The sequence below is a fragment of the Dinoponera quadriceps genome, unplaced genomic scaffold (assembly GCF_001313825.1).
Source record: "Dinoponera quadriceps isolate SergipeBrazil2010 unplaced genomic scaffold, ASM131382v1 scaffold424, whole genome shotgun sequence".
Classification (NCBI taxonomy): Eukaryota; Metazoa; Arthropoda; class Insecta; order Hymenoptera; family Formicidae; genus Dinoponera; species Dinoponera quadriceps.
Genome location: NW_014554557.1, coordinates 64,834 through 84,545, shown reverse-complemented (window position 1 = coordinate 84,545; position 19,712 = coordinate 64,834). Strand labels below are relative to the sequence as shown.

The 19,712-nt window shown below is 37.8% G+C and overlaps 5 protein-coding genes across 6 annotated transcripts in view; 3 read left to right on the top strand and 2 right to left on the bottom strand.

Moving 5' to 3' along the window:
* Positions 1-7,963, top strand: part of LOC106752016 (pleckstrin homology-like domain family B member 1) — a 31,507-nt gene extending 23,544 nt beyond the window's left edge. Inside the window, exons 10-13 of the mRNA XM_014633361.1 lie at positions 3,020-3,149; positions 5,842-6,054; positions 6,641-6,898; positions 6,973-7,963. Coding sequence (XP_014488847.1) covers positions 3,020-3,149; positions 5,842-6,054; positions 6,641-6,898; positions 6,973-7,161 — 790 coding nt within the window. The 3' untranslated portion in view covers positions 7,162-7,963. The remainder of the gene's footprint in view (positions 1-3,019; positions 3,150-5,841; positions 6,055-6,640; positions 6,899-6,972) is intronic.
* Positions 1-19,482, bottom strand: part of LOC106752017 — a 97,315-nt gene extending 77,833 nt beyond the window's left edge. Inside the window, exon 1 of the mRNA XM_014633362.1 lies at positions 19,310-19,482. The gene's annotated coding sequence lies outside the window, so the exon portion shown is untranslated. The remainder of the gene's footprint in view (positions 1-19,309) is intronic.
* LOC106752024 (ADP-ribose pyrophosphatase, mitochondrial) lies at positions 9,498-11,192 on the top strand. Its single transcript, XM_014633373.1, has 2 exons — positions 9,498-9,804; positions 9,992-11,192. Exons 1-2 carry the CDS (start codon positions 9,579-9,581, stop codon positions 10,624-10,626), a joined length of 861 nt encoding a protein of 286 aa, XP_014488859.1. The 5' UTR covers positions 9,498-9,578; the 3' UTR covers positions 10,627-11,192.
* On the bottom strand, positions 11,866-15,184 carry LOC106752022. Of its 2 annotated transcripts, none has more exons than XM_014633369.1 (4): positions 14,769-15,184; positions 13,373-13,648; positions 12,614-12,829; positions 11,866-12,389 (listed from the first exon to the last, which is right to left on the bottom strand). In XM_014633369.1, the coding sequence occupies exons 1-4, from the start codon at positions 15,027-15,029 to the stop codon at positions 11,934-11,936; spliced, it is 1,209 nt and encodes a 402-aa protein (XP_014488855.1). In that variant the 5' UTR covers positions 15,030-15,184; the 3' UTR covers positions 11,866-11,933. The 2 variants fall into 2 exon arrangements, with proteins under 2 accessions (XP_014488855.1, XP_014488856.1); XM_014633370.1 differs by having other exon boundaries at positions 14,737-14,903.
* Positions 15,363-19,287, top strand: LOC106752018 (pre-rRNA processing protein FTSJ3). The gene is made up of 6 exons (XM_014633364.1): positions 15,363-15,904; positions 16,057-16,520; positions 16,819-17,758; positions 17,914-18,342; positions 18,444-18,828; positions 18,920-19,287. Exons 1-6 carry the CDS (start codon positions 15,838-15,840, stop codon positions 19,170-19,172), a joined length of 2,538 nt encoding a protein of 845 aa, XP_014488850.1. The 5' UTR covers positions 15,363-15,837; the 3' UTR covers positions 19,173-19,287.
* Positions 19,483-19,712: the final 230 nt, after the last annotated feature.

Sequence of the window (19,712 nt, the reverse complement as noted above, 5' to 3'; positions counted from 1 at the left end):
CCCGCTAATAACGATTAGCGATCGCGCGCGTATGTAAGGGTCGCGTATCACGTCGGTCGGATCGACACTCGCCTCCAGTCTTCGCTCTCTCTACCGCAAGGTAGGCGGGGCGTTATCGCGCGATACGATATCTGGCTATAACTCTATGCCTTCCCGCGCCTCTACTCGCGTTAACGTGTCCTGCATAGTCGCGTGGAGGCAGTTGCGCGGAAAATCGAGGGAAAATGCGGAAACGTTCGGTGTAGATTACAGTGTAAAACTCGATGAGTGCGGAGCAGTGCGGAGAGAGCGGTGAGGTGTGCTAACGACGAACCAAGGGGGATTAACATGTGTATTCCGCGCCGAACGGTAGTTGCCGACGACGCACGAGAATGCAGCCCAGAGAAATGGGCGAGATAGTGCTGAATGAAGCCAGAGTCAGGGGATGCAATCTGATCACCCTGATCACTAGTAACCGCTGTTACCTATGCACTAAAGACTGGATGTGCGACAATTGTTATCGTCCTCTGGGGAATCACACGCGCGAGTTTTGTCGACGTTATTTGTGAGTGTAACGTGGTTCTTCGCGAGGGAATGCGCGTTTCCACGGCGAGAACGTCGTCGTCTCGAGGAAAGTTTGAGACGAGAAAAACGATTAATACGCGAGAGAATTTGTATGTTGAAAAATTAAAGTCGATCGATCTTTCTGAACGATTTCCGTTTTTTGCGGAGAATGAAATCAAGTATCGAGGACAATTTAAAGATACGCGATAAGATAGGAGTTATTGAATAAAAAAGAGAGAACATTAAAATGGAGCGTGGTGGAATGTCGCTTTGATAATTAAAGCAATGATGCGCGTGTGCATATGTCTCGTGTTAGAATCGCGACTGTAGATAAATTCAAGAACGCAGCACGTTGCAAAAAGTAGATCAACGCTCACCTTCGACCTCTTCGTAGCACGTCATAGTATGTTTGCACGCGCGCGACGCAAGTTTCCGATGCACTGAACACAACTGCATTCGGACACACGTTACGCTTGGTGCAAAAATCGTATCTAGAAATTGAAAAGTTCCAGACGACCTATTGCAATGCCCTACAATCTCGCATTAAGAGAAAGAAAAAAGGAGAATTTCCCCATTTAAATTTATTCTCGATATAACTTAATTAATCAACATAGCCTTTCAATTTTCGATATTCGATATTCGATAATTCGGCGATCAACCATTGCACAAATTTTCGCCAAAAGAAAATGACAACTATAGAAAAAAATATCCTATAATCTCACGTTAAGTTCCTGTATTTATATTTATTATCGACACTTGATTAATCGGGACATTTCAATCTTTGGTGTCTGATAATAAAAAAAAAAAAAAATCATGGTTCAATTTTCACCAACGACGATTCTGAATGAAAAAAAAATTTTTTTATAAAAGAAATTATTTCGATGACGAGAAAGTACATAATTTCAAAGACCGACAGCGCAGTCGCGCTGCAGTCTAAGGACAAACTCGAGAACATTCTCTTAGGGGAGTAACGTGCGACGCAAGCGACGCGCGTGAGGTAAGGCTTCGTCGTTCGTAGAGCCGCCACTGGTCGAGAAGGTGCAAAGATAAATATTCTAGCGGCGTGCTATCAAAGCTCGATTATATCGGAAACGGGGGAGCGTTTCTAACAGCAAGGTCGAGGTTGGCATGGCAACGAGAGATCGGAATGTTCGGGTATCGTTCGCGGCGCATTTAACATTGTAGAAGAATTAAATGCTATGCCGGTGGTATCGCCGAACCGGTCTACCTACCGAGTCACTTTGTACTTGTTAGGTTTTAATAATACCTGCCTTTCGCTACAGTCGACCATAGGCCCCCGTCGTCGTTCTCTCCTCAGTCGCGCGATGGTCAGAAGCTAGGACCGTGCTTTTCAAAGTGCACCGCCGCGAATTTCATCCACCGAGGATGCCGAGGACGCCGAGAGCAATTCGCGAGATTCCACGTTCGCGTTTCGATTAATAACAGTACTCGCTACCTCACAATTGCACTCTCGTACTCGATACGCGATTGCGGGAGATGCAGTTTCCAAGTTAATTTTTTCGGTAATGTGTGGTTTAAGCCGCGTCATAGTAATTACGTAAGTCGAGGAGCGATGGGGACGAGATGTATCTTCGTCTGATGGACTTACAGTTAACAATTTGCAATAATTTGATTGCAAGTTTCCTTGATCAATTTTACTGGAAATCTTATCGTGGCTGATCAATAGTGTTTATGTGCGATGTAACTGGGATTTGTTTGTATGATATTCTTAATTTTCTCAATCTTAATTTGAAAATTATCGGCGGCTTCATTGACATTTATTGGTATCGCAAATCAAATTTTTTCGGGGAAATATCTATTGTTCGATTAGGCAAAACTTATCTCCCTTTCGTAATGTTTTTTATGCATCTTATTATCGCCTCAATATGTATTCTTCATGACATTTACTTGTATGTTGATGATAAGTTTCGATATTATATATATATTGACTTCTGTTTATATTGAGTCTATAATGCTACATATAAATGTCGCATTGCTTGGTATTGATGCCAGATTGAAGTAATTATGTCTACCTGGTAAGCTAATTTACATTCCTACTTCATTTTATTCTTTTTGGCTCCTATAAGCCTTTTTTATCTTCTCCTTTTCCTTTTCTAATTTTAAAAATAACATACATTTTACTGACAGAGAGTGGATGTTTGTTTTACTCTTTGACGTTATGAGCATCTAATTTTGATTTACACTTTTACGAATTTGGCATCGGCACCATGTTCTTATTCCTTTCATTTGCGCTAAGACAGCATATTTTTTTAACTTTTAAATTATTATTTAACATTGAAAAGGAACCAAACGATAGGGAACGAAATGTTCATTGTATATTAATTATATCTGTAATATATGTAACGTTTGGCTCTTATTTGCCTTTTGTTTTTCATTTGATTATATGCCTCGGGAGAGATTTTGTATGTGATAATATGTTGCAATTAGTGTTCTTAATTTACTTGTATATTTTCAGCGGTAGCGGAAGTAGCGACGGTGCGGAGGGCGGAAACAGTGAAAAATTGTCCCCCAGCAAGCTTTCGGAACTGACTTCGCCCAGTCCAGGACCATCGAATAATTCTTACAGTTTGCTTCAAAATGATAACGTAAGTACATTAACATATCACATAAATTTAAGTTGACGTCCTGGTTCTCTGTGGAATATCACGAAAATATTTGTAAGAGAAAAACGCAAAACGCGCGAGACTCGGTTCCGAAAGCCACATGCCAATTTATATATTGTGCATGATAGTACCAAATTTTAATTTCTAAAAGACATATTTATTTATCGTTTATGCAAATATTATTGAAAATAATGGTCCTGCATTTACGTACGCTACGGTATGCGTTACGATTTGCGAGCGCAGTAAACGAGAGTCTATTATTTTCCAATCTATTTCTGCCCGTGTAGATTTTATCGCACACCTGTTCAAAGAAATGTTTTTCGACGACCGCCGCGTTGTCTCTTAAATTTTTCAGCGTTCGCGCAAACGGTACTTCCCTTTCTCTCGAACGCGCTTGAATATCGCAGATTTCTGTATCGCGCGAATATTACGCGATACAACGTTATCGATCACGAGCGGACGATCGGAGTAGACGGACTTTTTCGACGTGTATATTTCGCCGAAAATGTGACATTTACCACAACGATTTACACGGAGTCTACGATTATCGGGTATGTTTTTCGAAAATTATACGACAAACCGTGGAATATAAATGAGCAGTCCGTTTTCTCTTCCATCTCTCTATTTTTTTCTTCATTTATACATCTTTCTCTGATTCGTTCGTTTCACGATTGGCGACATTACGTGTGACGATTTCTAAAAAAATATCATCTATTTATTCCTTACAATTCTGGAAAAGCCTCACTCCGCTGATAGCCAGACGCGAAGAATAACTACGTTACATTTTCGAGCACTTACGTGTAAATGGAGCGTTTCACGGGAATCCCGAATCGAATGAAATAAAATCTGACGCATCTCAGACGGTTGGCGAACGTTTAGCAATTTTAGCGAAACGCCACATAAATTTTCCATTTAGAAATAAATTTATCGCTCGTTGTCTCCGCTCCAAACAAATACGATTTACGCGTGAACGGATCTCTTTTTGTATCTCTCTGGTATCGCGTTCGTTTCTTCGTCAATGGAAGAACTATTTTGGCACTTGAAAGAGGTCGTGTCTCGGAGTATATGTTTGGTTAGAGTGCACTACACCGAAAACAACGCGTTTTCTCACGGCCGGAAGTTCGCGCCTCGCCTTGGCCCGCTGTCGACGGCCGCTCGTCCAAGAAGACGCACGCTTTTCGACAACGGCATTTCGCAAGTTACATCCGTTTGCATTCTAGAGCAAGGGTTTTCGTCATTGCGCACGTGTTTTCCCGGTGCGACCCCCGCCACAGTTTGGACGGTATTCAGAGGGCGGCCTATACTTGCCGATAAATGAGCTTTTGTAAAATCTTCATTAAGCCTGCGACGATAATTTATAACGACAGGAGCAGCAGCGACGTTGGATTTACGCGGGGTCTCTTTTGTAACTGACCTATATTTCCCCTTAGATATTTATACACGTGAAATAGACTTACCGCTCTGTTTTTCAAACGTTTGCTCGACCGATCGCTCGAATTTTTCACAATAGCGGGAGAATGCGGCACCCGAGATACGTACGGATTATGCGCGTTTAATACGCGCGAGCGCCTTAATTTCTCTCAGGGAGAGATATTCTCCTAACATTCCTACCACTTTACTCGGCTGGTTAGTCGAGCCGAAGTGAAATGTCGACGGTAAATTAGTATTTGCGATGACTCACACGACGTTATTTGCCGAGCTGTCGGAATTTCTCATCTCGTCCGGACCACTCGACGACCACTATTGCCAATAACAGCGGTTTTAAAACGCGGCAAAATTGATCCTACTTTTCCTGCCTCATGTTTTATCTCCCTATCGTACCTTAATGTCACTATTCGGTATACAAATATATATATATATATATTTTTTTTTTATGCGTTACGTTTACGTCCAAAGCTGCAACGCGTAACATACGATCGCATAGTCGTCACGTCGCTCACACGTGTACGGGGTAGATTTTATAGTGATTCGGTTTTATGTTTACATTTATGACACATTTCGCACGGCGCGTGTACGATGAATGAATAGTCATAACTCGCTGTGCGCGGGGGCGAATTCGGTGCGCGAAAAGCGCGCAGCATCCGTCGAGCAAGTGGGTGGGAGTCGCGTTTTACGGCGGGAATTATATTCGCCGAGGAGCACGCCGTCGACATCAGTCCTCGTCCGTCACCTGTTCGGATCTGTACCAGTCTGAAACGACGTATCGTTTCCCGTATAACGTTACGTTAACTTTTCAAGCGTATCCCTCCGCGATGTCACTTATGTGGATGAGCTACGTGAGAGGCAGAACGAAGAAACGATATATCAGAAGGAGATGCGTACGTGAGCCATCAGTGCGCGCTTATCATTAATGCAAGCGAAATTATCGGCAGATTTTGCGATATCGGTAAAGGATAAAATGCCCTCGACGCCGTTATATAGACGGAGTTTGGAGGAACACTTCGCTCCATATTCATTTTTATCGATAAAAGTGCCTTTAAAAGTGGCTTAGGAACCATCTAATTTGGCTAAGAAGCCATATTTCACAGGATACTTTTATCGATAAAAGTAAGTTCGAAATACCTTCATCTTCTTCGGTAAAATTGCTCTTCGCGACAATACACGTTCTTCTTTCCTAAATTATTAAAATGAGACTTATAAAAAAAACACACTAATGAGACTTTGCTATTTTCAGATGAGAGACGATAGAAGAACATCGATGGAAGGTGAGAGGCTTAGCGACAATAGCGGTGGTGGCGGTGGCGGAGAAGGTGGTGGCGGCGGCGGCGGCGGCGGAGGCGGCATCATCGACGGAAACGGAAGTCGTCCGCTTTCTCAAACATCTAGCGAAATGGATACCCTTGGACCGCTGCAGCCTATCAAGCATCGCGAAAAGGCAAAACTTCAGGTAACCCGGCGCGAAGTCTCACATAAGATAGGAAAACGACACGATTGAGCAATAGACGAGAAAAGGAAAGACCTAAGAGGGTGATCCGAGCAAATATTTTTACGAGGGGACAAAAAGATAATACCTAATCTATAAAGGAGAAGGTAATATTATGACCCTTGTAGATACTTCCGTTTCTCTTCGACCTATTATATAGTATCGTTACATTTTTATAAATAACGACCAAAATCATAAATTTCAGTATTTAAATTTTGAGTCTAGAATCGATTGGACACTTTGACGAATGTAATCGTAAAGTTTTCAACTTAAAATATTGATTAACAAAGTTATTGTACAAAATATTAATGAGCGTCATAATACCACCTTCTTCTCAATTAGTTTCCTTTCTTATGTTAGAATTTTAACTTTTATATAAGAAAAAATTATATAAGAAAAAAATTGTTGATCGAATTGAAATAAATTGGAAATTCTAATTTTAATAGAATTTTGTTCAACTTTATGTAAAAGAAACGTGATAACTTGGTAATTAGGCTTGTATCACTTTAACATGTATGAATCAGCGTTTAACGAGTGACGAATTCTACAGAGGCCACTCACGAGATATCTGCCTATCAAGTCAGAATCCTTGGATCTAAGGCATCACATAGAAACCGCCGGACATCAGTTACCCCTAATCTATGATGTTACGATCGACACCACGAGTTGCAGTGGTTATTTGTCGAAGATGAGCAAAAAGTTTCATCATTGGAACAAGCGGTGGTTCGTCTTCGATCGCAAGCGGAAGACGCTGTCTTACTATAGTGACAGTACGTCAAGAAAAGCTCGCGGCGTAATCTATTTCCAGGTAAGCTTCGAAAGCTCCGCAATTATTTAAAAATCTAATGCTAACATTTACTAATCGACATTAACACAATACAGTCAATCGAGGAAGTCTACGTGGACCACATGAATACCGTCAGATCGCCGCAACCTTCCCTCACTTTCATCGTCAAGACTTCCTCCAGACTCTATCATCTCATGGCACCCAGCCCGGAAGCTATGCGAGTTTGGGTCGACGTTGTGTTCACCGGAGCGGAAGGGTACCACGAATTCGATCATGGCATTTGATAAAGGACGTTAAGTGAAACAACGTATTCGCGATACGCGTATTCCCTCGATACGTCTCCCGGTGCGGATTTAACGAAAGATGAGAAAGTAAGCGTGATTTCCGATCTTTAAAATTTTTTTGCAAGGTATTATCATGTAAAAACGTTGGCAATTTTCGACCAAAAAACAAGAGCCCTAAGCAGGTGTGTAAAGCATCTGACATAGATCGGAAATGGCGATTTTCTTTATGAATTTTAAACTCTTCGCGGTCGTAGTGCGCTTTGACATAATATGTATTGTCGGGTATAGCACGAAATAAACCAACAAAGGGTTAACTTTTTTGCTGGTCAATAACGGACGTTTTAATAGATCTAATAATAGTAATGGAAAACTGTCGCGTATCAGGTAATGTTCATCTGATATTAAAATTGTCCAGATACGATATCGACTCCTATGAGAGACACGAGTACACTCGTTTGTACAACGGTTTGTACCCTTTTTTTCCACAAAAAAGAGAAGTCAAGTTCTGGGAATTAATCAAAAACCAGTCCTCTCATTGGATCACTAGCCATGTTCCAAAGTGTATTGAGAAAAAAAAGTGTTCAAATCGTACTGAAACTAAGTGTATATTAACTGTATCGAAAAAGTAGAAATAAGGGACGTGAGGATCGGGCTGCTATAACGAACGAGGCAGTTGAGGGCAGTTTAAAAATATAAAACGTCAGCTGTTTATATAACGGAGAAATATACTTCAGTACGTATCGAATGTTATAGATTATAGATTCGCGTATCAAATGTTACAGATTAAAAAATTTAAACATAATCATCTTGTACATTTTCATTTGCTCATTTATGAGTTGAAATTATCTCGCCTGATCAATATTTTTCGTCTTAACGCGGAATCATTTTCTCAAAAATACTATATGCGAGAAGACTATTTAAAATAGAAATAAATTAAGAGATACGATTCATTTAGCGAAATTAAATTTTTATCTTAGAAATCGTGATATGATTGATTTCACAGGAAACGTTTTATCTCTGTACTTCCTAAAAATACGATAAATTCTGATAAAGAGAGAAAGAGGAAAAATGCGAGATATTTTAAAAATCATGTAGTATCTCAATATTTGTGTATAAGTTAAAATAACGTTTGGCGTTTAACAAATGTTTCTTCAATATTATTAGATTTCGTTTAATTTTATTTTTATATTTCGACTGAAAATTAAAGATGTTTTATAAATTGAAAGTCGTATAGAGCATATATTTAAAAAAAGAAAAGTGGAAAATAATAAATAAAGAAAAATAATGCAAAATGTCAATTGGGGGGTTTTGAGAACAATTTTAAACTTTATTTAAGAGAGGTATATATTATATCTTTAATACGTCCAAGGCGCAATCCGAATCAAGACGGCCTCTTAACGTCATTTCGAGTATTAAACTATACGAACTATTTGAAAGAGTGGGCATTAATAGTACATCATACGCAAGTATTATTCATTAATATCCAAATCAATTATGGACGTACCTCTACCGATCTACAAGTATAGATAGGTGTTATTAAGGTTTGTTAAATTTTATAGATACTTCTAATCTAGTCTTCCAGCGTAAATGTATGCAAGATTTGTCAAAAGTTTTACACGATCGAACGGATTGTAACGAAACCAAGTTTTGCAAAAATCTTTGTACGTTCAAGTAGCGGAACGAAAGAGCCAACGTTTTGTAAATATAGCATATAATCTTATCGCTATTACGATACGTGTAATTCATACTTTGATACCATGCCATACAAATGCCAAGGATTAAATGGATTGTAAGACTTTTTAGAATTTTATAAAGTTCACGTATATCCCGAAGAGCGCTTACTTTATGTAGTAAATGTTAAAAAGACCGAGATGTCCTCTCTCTTGTACCATCTCGATAAAATATATTTAAATAAATATATGCGCCTCGTCTTGCATGGATTGAACAAAATCTCACATTGCCAGTACATCACTTTATCGTCTACGATATTCAAAACGCGCTTACGCGCGTTTAAAAGATCTTCCTATGAAATGTATGCAACGTAAGATTATTATTATTGACAATACTAGAACTCGAGAATTCTAACGAAATCTACAATATACACACATACCAGCATCAAAGATAATATAAGATATAAATTTAAATCACTATCTGAGAACATCTCGCTCTATTTCCTTGCATCCCGTTTATTTGCGTTCAATCAGACGATGCATCTATCGTGTAGTAAAAATCTTTAACAGATTCATAAAATAAAATCTCGAAAAAGACGTGAATTCTTTCCTATTTTTAACTCTGTTCGATAAAAAAGGCGCAGCGTGACGCGGGGCTTGCTAATCGTCAAGTACGTCGCTGGAAGTAAACAAGTATCACGATTACCGTGCACTCGTCGGCGATGTGTTCCTGAGAAACATCATTAAATGAGTGTTAGATACGTGAGAATGCTTCATCAAAAGTGTAGACAGGGCTTGTATCCGTCTAGTGGCATGAAAAGATTCGAGGTAATCGAAGAAAAAGTTCCATGGACGGTCGAGTATCCTGAATACAAGCCGGTCGCATACACCGCTGCTGTTCTTCGTGACAAACCTTGGGCCGATCCAGAAATCGAAAAACCCACATTTGAACCAAAGTGGAACGCAGTGGACGGTAATTATTTCTTTATTCTTCCGCTTCGTTCAATCAGTCAGAAGCTAGCGTAAAAATAATAGAAGCCTGAAAAGGTTCAGACATAGATCGAGGTTAACGAATCGATCGCAACTCAGAGCGGAACATTTGACGCATGTGCGAAGAAAAATATTAGCGTGCGCGACATTTGAAACACGTTTGTTGACAGGTAAAGTGAATCGAAAGAGTTTTACGGGTGACTACGTTATCAACGCGAATGGCTATCCATTGAATCCCGTAGGACGAACCGGCATCGTCGGACGCGGACTTCTAGGTCGTTGGGGACCGAATCACGCCGCCGACCCGATCGTTACACGATGGAAACGCAATAATACCGGAACCGTGGAGATAGATGGATACACAAGGAAACCGATATTGCAGTTCGTTGCGATACAAAGACGGGATTCCGGCGAGTGGGCCATTCCGGGAGGTATGGTCGACCCGGGTGAGGCAGTTTCTGCCACATTGATGAGGGAATTCATGGAGGAAACGCTGAATTTCCTGGAGAAAGACGAAGCTGAGAGAAAGATTCTGCGCGATTCTATAGCGGACTTCTTTGCAAAAGGCGACGAGATTTACAAGGGATACGTGGACGATCCGCGAAACACGGATAATGCTTGGATGGAAACGATAGCTATCAATTTTCACGACGAGGACAGTAGTGTCGTCGGGAAACTCGCGTTGAAGGCCGGAGACGACGCGCGTAATGTCAGATGGATGGATATAAACTGTCGGATTAATTTGTATGCGAATCACAGCGAGTTCATTAAAAAGACCGTGTCACGACGCGATGCGCATTGGTGAAATTTGATTTGCAACTTTTCTTCTTCCAGACATTTTCAAAATAATTTCTCTTGATTTTTCAAAATCACACGCTCTATACGAGTCCCGACTTGTAAAACCTGAGCAATTTTTTCAATTGTATAAAATTGAAAAGTTGGATATAAAGTAAGAATTTAGAAAAAAAGCCATTCGTTAACTTTCTACAGTCCGTATCAGATGACGGATTAGGATTGAGATTGGATTGGCCAATCAGAGCAAGCTCACTAATTCAAGTTTAGTGGACTTTCCTCTGACCGGCCACATTTGAATCCAATCTCGATCTTAATCTTTAGTCTGATATGAGTTTAAGCGTTATTACAATATGATAAATTGCCTTCGATAAAGGATATTGTTGTTAGAAAAAACTGTTAAATTATAAATAAAATTTATATTTTTTTTATATCATAATATCATATAAACTACGAATATGCATTATAAATGAGGTATACGTACCAATTGATAAAACCTTCAGTTAACAAAATAAAATATTAATGAAAACTGACGATTTATATATTCATTGAAAACATATAATGATTTATTATATAATATAATGAAGATCTGAAATTTCGCGAAAGTATTCAAAACTGCTCGTATTTCTTAAATAAAATAACATTGTAATCACGCGTTTTCTCGGACATACACATGTGGTGATGTGTAATACCTTCAATCGCGTATCACAGTCAAAGTTTCGACTAAACTTTTAGTCGTGTGACATTATATACAAGAGAAAATACATATATCTCTGCTTATTTTATCTAAATGACACATTTGATATCGATTCATAAAATAATGTAATGTAATGAAAATTAAATATTTTATGAAATAAACATATAAATGAAGATGCATCACACCTTAATGAAATAAGCATACTCGCTTTATAACACAGCAAAAAAATTGTATGAAAACGAGTGCAGGATTCAATTTAAAGCGCCATTTTAATTTACAATGCGCTCATCATAAATTGAGCAATAAGTTTCATCGATATCGCTGTTAGATGTATTGTATAAATTCTTGTAAAAATATTGTGCACACGATAACGATACATTTTCATGGAACAACTATATAAAATAGTACTAGCAAAAAATAGTACTACGTAAAAACTAGACGCACTGTCTACATATCTACATAGCGCAACTTAGTACTGCGAGAATTATACATACATACATACATACATACATACATACGTACATACATACATACATACATATATACATACATACATATACATATATATGTATGTATAAAATAAAAAATACTTTTAATTATCGGGGGGACGAGGTTCAATATATTTAACATGGCACACAGTTGTCAGGAGCTGTCACAATAGTTGCTTGATTAGGTTCTTTTAAAATGAGAAGATCTATAAGTACGCGAGCGGAATCTTGAATCATCTCTTCATCATATTCCGATGCATCACGCGTGGATTCCGCAATAAAGTTCGTCATCGTATTGATTAATTTTTCGAGTATATCGTTCGTCTCATTAGTCTCTAAATTTGTACTATTCAGGAGAATTTTCGGTATAGTGGGGGTGCTGTTACTTTTCTTCCATTGAATATCAGCCTTTTCTAGCTCAAGTGCGCGTTGCGCTTGCACCTGACCCAACTTTGCCGCCCTGGTGAAATAAGTACGCGCGGTACTGATATCGATCGGTAAGCCGCCTTTTCCTTGAGCGTAGTAAATTCCCAAATTATATAATGCGTCGGCATGATCATAAGCCGCGGCATCGTTGTAATATTTTGCAGCCTGAGGAAAAATTACATTACGCACGTCTTAAGGAAATACGCATATCTTATGTTTGTTTATAAATTTGTGTTTTCCTTGCAATTCAATGTAGGTGTAATGACCGATGTATTTTCTATCTCTCGTCTTTTCTTTCGATTTATGTATATGTCAAGATATTCTTTGTATTTAAATCGAATAATTTATAACCAGTTCTGACGCTTTCAACTACAAAATATAAAGCGTACCTTCTCTGGATCCGCTAATGTTCCAATGCCTAATTCATAACATAGAGCTAAATTGAACATGCTGGCGGGAGAGAATAGTTTGGCACCTTTTGAAAAATGCGTCCAAGCATCCTTATAACGTTTCTCTTCCAAAGCTTTTATACCGTAACGGAGTTCAAATTCTCCTATGACTATTTGATGAGTGTTTTTAAATTCATTGGCTGCTTCTTGAAATGCCTGGGGATATAGAAAATCTATAGGGATCTATGTAGGATTTTATAATTATCCCGATGTACATAAAGGAGGAGTGATTTTATTCTAAACAGAAATTTGCAAAGAGAATTGATATATTAGTTCCTGTTTAATGTACTATATTTTTAGGAATACTTTTACAGTAATATTTTTAGGAATGCTTTTACAGTGAACTTTGTCAAATATGTTATAAATTTTAATTTTTTGGTAAAAACAATTAATTTCATAGAAGTTGTTGGATTTACATACGTATATTGATTTATTCCATTGAAGATACAATCATGTGTATTTTTATTACAGATGGAAAACATTTCCAACAAAACATTTATATTTTTTTACAAGTTACTGCATAGGAAATAAAACAGCGCTTGATAATATTAATTCTTTTATCTCCTTGCATAGAAAAAGAATAGTGATAAATTTATTGCGAAATAAATATATCATCAATTTTCATCCTAATTCAAATTTTGTTTATCTATTTCCAGCTTATTATTATATAGTGTAATCTCTGCAAAACAACATCCTCACCTCTTCCATGGTAATAGGACCGAATGGCTTTTCAGCGTGCCATTGCGAGTCCGAATCTTGTAAATTTTTGTTATTACCATTACTTACACAGTTGGTAACTGGTAAGACATTTGCAATCTTCAACTTTAGCTGTAAACTTTTTATCTGATCAAGTAAGAGGTTTACTCCAGTATAATCAAATAGTTTTCTTTTTCTGTCATTACTATCTGTATCAAAGATTCTTTTCTGAAGGCAAAGCGACTGGCATACAGCCCATCCAGCTGCCAACACACTGGTCTATTGGAAAATAACTTCTATTAGCGACTTAGTAAAGAATTTTTAGCACTGCTTAGATATATAACATTATGTTTCAAGTCATAAATGTTACAATGAAAATTACAGCATTTAGGGCTGATTGTTCCAATTTCTTGGTAAAATTTATTCGACAAGTATCTATTAAGCTATGTCCCCACTGGAGCAACAACGGGAAACTTTTTGTTGATATTTTATGTTTCTTGAAAAAGTTATCGATCGACTTGTAGAAACTTGTCGAAAGTTTCTTCACATTTCTTAATATTTCTGTTGCCAATGACAAAAATGCTGCTTGTCGCGTGTTTCCAATTGAAACAGAAATATCAAAGGAAAATAACAAACAAGTGTCAACAGGTCGCAACAAGAACAGAAGTTCCTTCAGTATGGACTTTCAGTTATCAATAACCCAATGTAGCTGCCAAATATGTCTCTAATAAAAAAAAAGTCTAACAATAAGAACGTAAAATGGGATAATAATATAATCATTAAGTTAATTGAGGAATATAGGAAATATGAGTGTTTATGGGCCTTTTTCGATAAAAAATATAAATGCAGAAACACGAAAAAAGATGATTGGAGAGAAATTTCCAAGGCTGTTGAAGCAGGTATGGCGGAAAGTAAAAGCAAAATAAAAAATTTAATTTACCAATTACTCGCACCACACATTATGTTTGCAATAATAAACTGCTTTGTTTCTTGAGTATGAACAAATAATTACTAGAAACAAATGAAAAGACTAAGGAAGTAGAAGCAAAATCCAAATGTTTCTGATTATGTCGCTTCAATGCAGACAAGATCCCATATAGCACACTTTATTCAAGGACGTCCTTAGGACACAGAAAGGTTCTCAGGATGTTTTTAGGATGTCTATGCTATAAGAAATATTTCTACAAGTTTACACATGTTGGATAATTCGTAAAACATTCAGCGACAACAAGTAATAACAAATTTCTTGTTGTTGTTCCAGTGGAGCCATAACTTTCAGTAAACACCAATGACTGTTATTGATTAGTTTGTCCATGTCGGGTAAATCTTACCAAAAACAATTGGCTTACTTGGAACAATTGGCTTACTTGGAACAATCGGCCCTTAAAAAGATATTTACCCAGCCAATAGCTTCTGGCCAACTGTGCTTGGTATCCCATTTATAATCATGCTCTTTATCTTCAGCACCGGCACTCTTAGCAGATCCACAAAAACCCTTATTCCAATTAAAGCAAGCCGGCGCAAGGAATTTTTTTTGACATGTCAAGTTTGTTTTAACTTCGTTTTTTGCATTATCCTGCGATGATTGTGAATAAACGTTCGTTCGACAAGCACGTCGCTCGAACGTCTCTCTAATGCCACGAGTTACGATTTTCCACATTTTCTTTCCCCTTTGTCACGTGTATATCGAGGAGACAATGTAATTTGATGAAAATTGGAATCTGTTATTGAATAACTGTTACGACGCAATTCGGTAATTGGCACCGAATTGCTACACAGTCTTCACCTATGTTCACCTACACTGTGTTATGTTAAAAGTAGAGATTGGCAATTGGTCTGTTCTTTATAGCTGCACTGCTGAACTAATGTAATAAATTAAAATGAGAAAACATGTACTTGTCTCACTTCAACTTATGGCACTAGCTCAACAGTGCAGCTACAAAGAACAGACCAAATATATGGTTTTGTGCCACACAGAACATGAGCAGAAATTGACCAATTATTGTCGATTATTCGTTGATCGTAAGAAGAATAATCGATTGTGATTGGCCAATTTCTTAAGCTTAAGGCTTAATACACGTATTGCAGGCACTCTTAACCTGCTATTGGATTTATACGCAAATTGAAAAGAAGCCGACTGCCTGATTTGTCACTGAATCGTACTACTATTGCACCAAAGACGGTGGCGACATGTAGCAGAAACTCTGAGACTTATGATGCTAACCTATTTCGCTGAACGGAAAGGATTATAAAGACCGGTATTTACAGTCCGATCTTATATTCAAAAGAATTTCTGGGAATTAATAAAAGGTTCTCTTATTGAACCATCGGTTGTGTTTCAAACTGCATTGCGAAAAGTGTTCAAACCTTTTTAAAATAAAGTGCACACACGAAGAAGAAAAGACAACACGTGGTTGACACACACGTGTATACGTTTATTATAAAACTGATGTTACCTTTCAATTAAAATGGGGAAGAAAACAAAAACTGGAAAGCAGAGGAGAGACAAGTATTATCATTTAGCCAAGGAAACAGGTAAATAATATTAATCATTGTTGCACTCTGCTGATCACTCAATAAAATTATCATATAGGAGATTCAGTCAGTTTTACATATAATATTTAAACCCAACACTATATCGGGGTTGCATTAAAATAGTTGATTAAGGCAACATTTTTCTTGTTTAGGTTATAGGTCACGTGCTGCTTTCAAGTTAATTCAGTTAAATCGGAAATATGAATTTCTTCAAAAATCTAGAGTATGCATCGATCTATGTGCAGCGCCTGGTGGCTGGATGCAAGTTGCCAGACAAAATATGCCAGTATCATCTATAGTTGTAGGAGTAGATCTGTTTCCTATAAAGCCTATTCCAGGATGTATCAGTGTTACAGAGGATATTACAACAGATAAATGTAAGGTGGCTATTAAACGAGAATTGAAAACATGGAAAGCTGATGTTGTTTTAAATGATGGAGCCCCAAATGTGGGAAAAAATTGGCTTCATGATGCCTATCAACAAGCTATTTTAACATTAGCTGCTATTAAAATCGCTTCTCAGTTCCTAAGAGCAGGTGGTTGGTTTGTGACAAAAATATTTCGATCTAAAGATTATCACCCACTACTTTGGGTGTTAAAACAATTATTCAAGAAGGTAATAATATAATTTTAAGATATTTATCAGTCACTCCATAAATAATTGCATATAAATTAATGAACAGAATTTCAAGATCTATATCTTTATAAAAATACAATTAAAAATTTGGTTGTGAGATGATAAAATATTGTAAATTCATATAGTGAATATACTTTTGGATTAAATACTTTTGGATAACAAGTTATTTTTATTTAATTGTGGAGTTACATATATGCATTTATGGAATGTCTGATAATTATTGTCTGTTATTCTAACAGTTAACTGTGATTTGTTACTATCATAATTTTGATTATAGGTGCATGCTACTAAACCTCAAGCTTCACGTAACGAGTCCGCGGAAATTTTTGTTGTTTGTCAATACTATATCGCTCCTGATAAATTGGATCCCAAGTTTCTCGATCCAAAGTATGTATTTTCTGAGTTAGAAATAAAAAATGCAAACAAGATAAATATTTTCCACCCAGAAAGACAGAAGAAACCTAGGGCAGAAGGATATCCTGAGAATGACTATACATTATATCATAAGTTATCTGCTAAAGAGTTCATTGCTTGTGAAGATGCAGTGGAGGCTTTGCAAACTGCTTCCGAAATAGTGATAGATGACGAAGCTATTGATAAACATGAGAAAACGACAAGAGAAATTAGAGAATCTTGCAAAGATATTAAAGTACTTGGTCGAAAAGATTTGAAGATGTTACTCAAATGGTGGAAAGCGTTGAAAGAGGCACAGTCTGAGGAAAAAAAAGAGGACGGGACTACGCTTGAAGATGAAACTGCAGCCACACCTGCAGCTATTAGTCTCGAAGAACAGGAGGATTTGGAAGACGCGGAAATCGAGAAACAAATTGCTGAGCTCAGAGATACGGAAGTAAAAGAATTGAAACGCAAGAAGAAAAAAGTTCATAAAGAGAGACAAAAGCTGAACGAACGTCTCAATTTGAAAATGATTCACAAAGGCGACGAGGGACCTAAATTGGAAGGAGACGATATGTTCAATTTAAAGCAGATACAAACCTATCAACAATTGGAACAAGTTACGGATCAAACACCCGACGTCGTGGCGGAAAGCGAGGAAGATTCGGACGACGAAGAAATCAAGCCGAAGACGATTCGTTACGAGAAGGATGCAGGTCACTTGGATAGTAAAGGCTTATATTATAAAATGGAAGACAGCGAGGATAATGACACCGATGCTACATCGGATGATGACGCGGATAGTGAAAAATCTGGGCTAGGTATTATTATTCAAATATTAATATTTGTATGATATTCTCTTCCAGCTGTCTCTCTCTAAAATATTTCTCTCTACGTCGTACGTTTTTATCATACTCATTTCCCGTTTATTTTTTAAGTTTATAAGACAAACTATAAAATTACTTTTGCAAAATAGGTCTGGGAGATTCGGAGGACGAAAGTACGAAGAAAAAAACGCTGCCAAAAAAGAAACGAGAATTTAATGATCCCGATAGCAATCCACTGCTGACTGATCTAGACTTCCGGGATAAGAAAGCAAAAAAGATTCATAAGGCAGAACTGTGGTTCGAAAAAGATGCATTTAAAAATTTAGAGAATGAGGACGATGAAGATTATGAGTTGGATAGAATGATTGAGCTGTACAAAAAGAAAGGTGGGCATGTCCTCGGAGAAGAGAAGAAGATAGAAAATCACGATGAGAACAAGAAACGAAAACGCGAAGACAATGAGAGTTCCGAGGATGAGTTAAATTCCGATTATGACATGGAAGAAATGATGGAAACTAACAAGAAAAGGAAGAAGACCGGTGGAAAAGACGGTTTTGAAATAGTATCTCGCGAAGAGGGTAAGTGAGCTTCCGTTTAGCTGAGGATTTATCGATTAACGTACTAAAAACTATTAATGCTTAATAATTGTCATCCTAAACACTCATTCTTAATTGATTAGATAAAAAGTTGAAGAAGAAGAAGAAATTGACCGCGGAAGATTTAGCACTTGGCACGTTGCTGATTCAAAGTAAAAAATCCCGAAGGGATTTGATCGATTCAGGTTGGAACAGATACGCGTTCAACGACGAAAATTTACCCGACTGGTTTACGAAGGATGAGGAGAAGCATATGAAGAAAGAGGCACCTGTACCTGTTGAATTAATAAATGATTATAAAAAGCGAGTCGAGGACTTAAACGTTAGACCGATTAAGAAAGTGATGGAAGCTAAGGCGAGGAAGAAGAAGCGTGCGATGCGCAAACTTGAGAAGGCCAAGAAGAAGGTAGAGACGTTGATGGACAGCACGGATATTAGCGACAGGGAGAAGGCCAGACAAGTTGCAGCGTGAGTGCCAGTTTTCAGAGAATGTTTAATTTAATCTCGAAATACCGTTTTCGTTCTCTCAGCTAATTTGATCTTTCGTCTATAAATTTAGGTTGTATAAGAAAGCTACCAAGGAGCCGAAGAAGGAAATCACGTATATCGTTGCGAAGAAACACTTGGCGCAGAAGCGCGCCGCTCGGCCTGCCGGTGTGAAAGGTCGATACAAAGTAGTCGATCCGAGAATGAAGAAGGATATACGTGCGGCGAAAGCGAAGGAAAAGACTAAAGGCCGCGGAAAGAAACATCGAGGCGGAAAGACTCCTAAAGCAAAACCCAAAACTATGAAAAGGAAGAGGGCCAAGTAGACTTTATTTTCTATATGATAAAAAGAAAGTCATCTTTATAGCTATTTTATCTCAACATTCGCGCGATGCAATATTTGCATCGTTCGCTCGTGGGGAGTGTAATAATTAATAAATAATGTTATTACTTGAACTCTTACCCCGGATTCCATCCTATCTGGCAATGATTTCACCGACTTTTCGCTCTTCATATCTTTCCTTCTCTCTATTAGATTGTCAGGGACATCGTGCGGTAAACATTTTCACGCAGAAGATGCATAAATCACTCGCAAAGAGATAGATCGCAAAATCTACATCTAGATATTGTTTACACGTAGACGTCCAACACGGTGCGCGAATGTGGTAAAATATGCTGTGCTAATAAATAGTCGTGGGGAACACGATCTTATTCGTGTTATACGAGATTAGTCGAAGCTGTCCTTGTTTTATTTCAGGCAATTCTGTTTTGTGCATAATATCGCTGAGCGTAAGAATAACCGCTCGATCCGTAATAAAATAAACGGGACAAATGGCTGCGAATCGCGGGCGCCGCGTAAAACGATC

Excerpts from the sequence above, each read along its gene's own strand:
- LOC106752024 (XM_014633373.1), top strand. The coding sequence starts at position 9,579 with ATGAGTGTTAGATACGTGAGAATGCTTCATCAAAAGTGTAGACAGGGC. Across the intron at positions 9,805-9,991 it reads AAAGTGGAACGCAGTGGACG|GTAAAGTGAATCGAAAGAGT; the intron begins GTAATTATTTCT and ends GTTTGTTGACAG.
- LOC106752022 (XM_014633369.1), bottom strand. The coding sequence starts at position 15,029 with ATGTGGAAAATCGTAACTCGTGGCATTAGAGAGACGTTCGAGCGACGT. Across the intron at positions 12,830-13,372 it reads GTCCTATTACCATGGAAGAG|GCATTTCAAGAAGCAGCCAA; the intron begins GTGAGGATGTTG and ends CTATATCCCCAG. Across the intron at positions 12,390-12,613 it reads CATTAGCGGATCCAGAGAAG|GCTGCAAAATATTACAACGA; the intron begins GTACGCTTTATA and ends ATTTTTCCTCAG.
- LOC106752018 (XM_014633364.1), top strand. The coding sequence starts at position 15,838 with ATGGGGAAGAAAACAAAAACTGGAAAGCAGAGGAGAGACAAGTATTAT. Across the intron at positions 16,521-16,818 it reads TAAAACAATTATTCAAGAAG|GTGCATGCTACTAAACCTCA; the intron begins GTAATAATATAA and ends TTTTGATTATAG. Across the intron at positions 18,829-18,919 it reads AAGGCCAGACAAGTTGCAGC|GTTGTATAAGAAAGCTACCA; the intron begins GTGAGTGCCAGT and ends CTATAAATTTAG.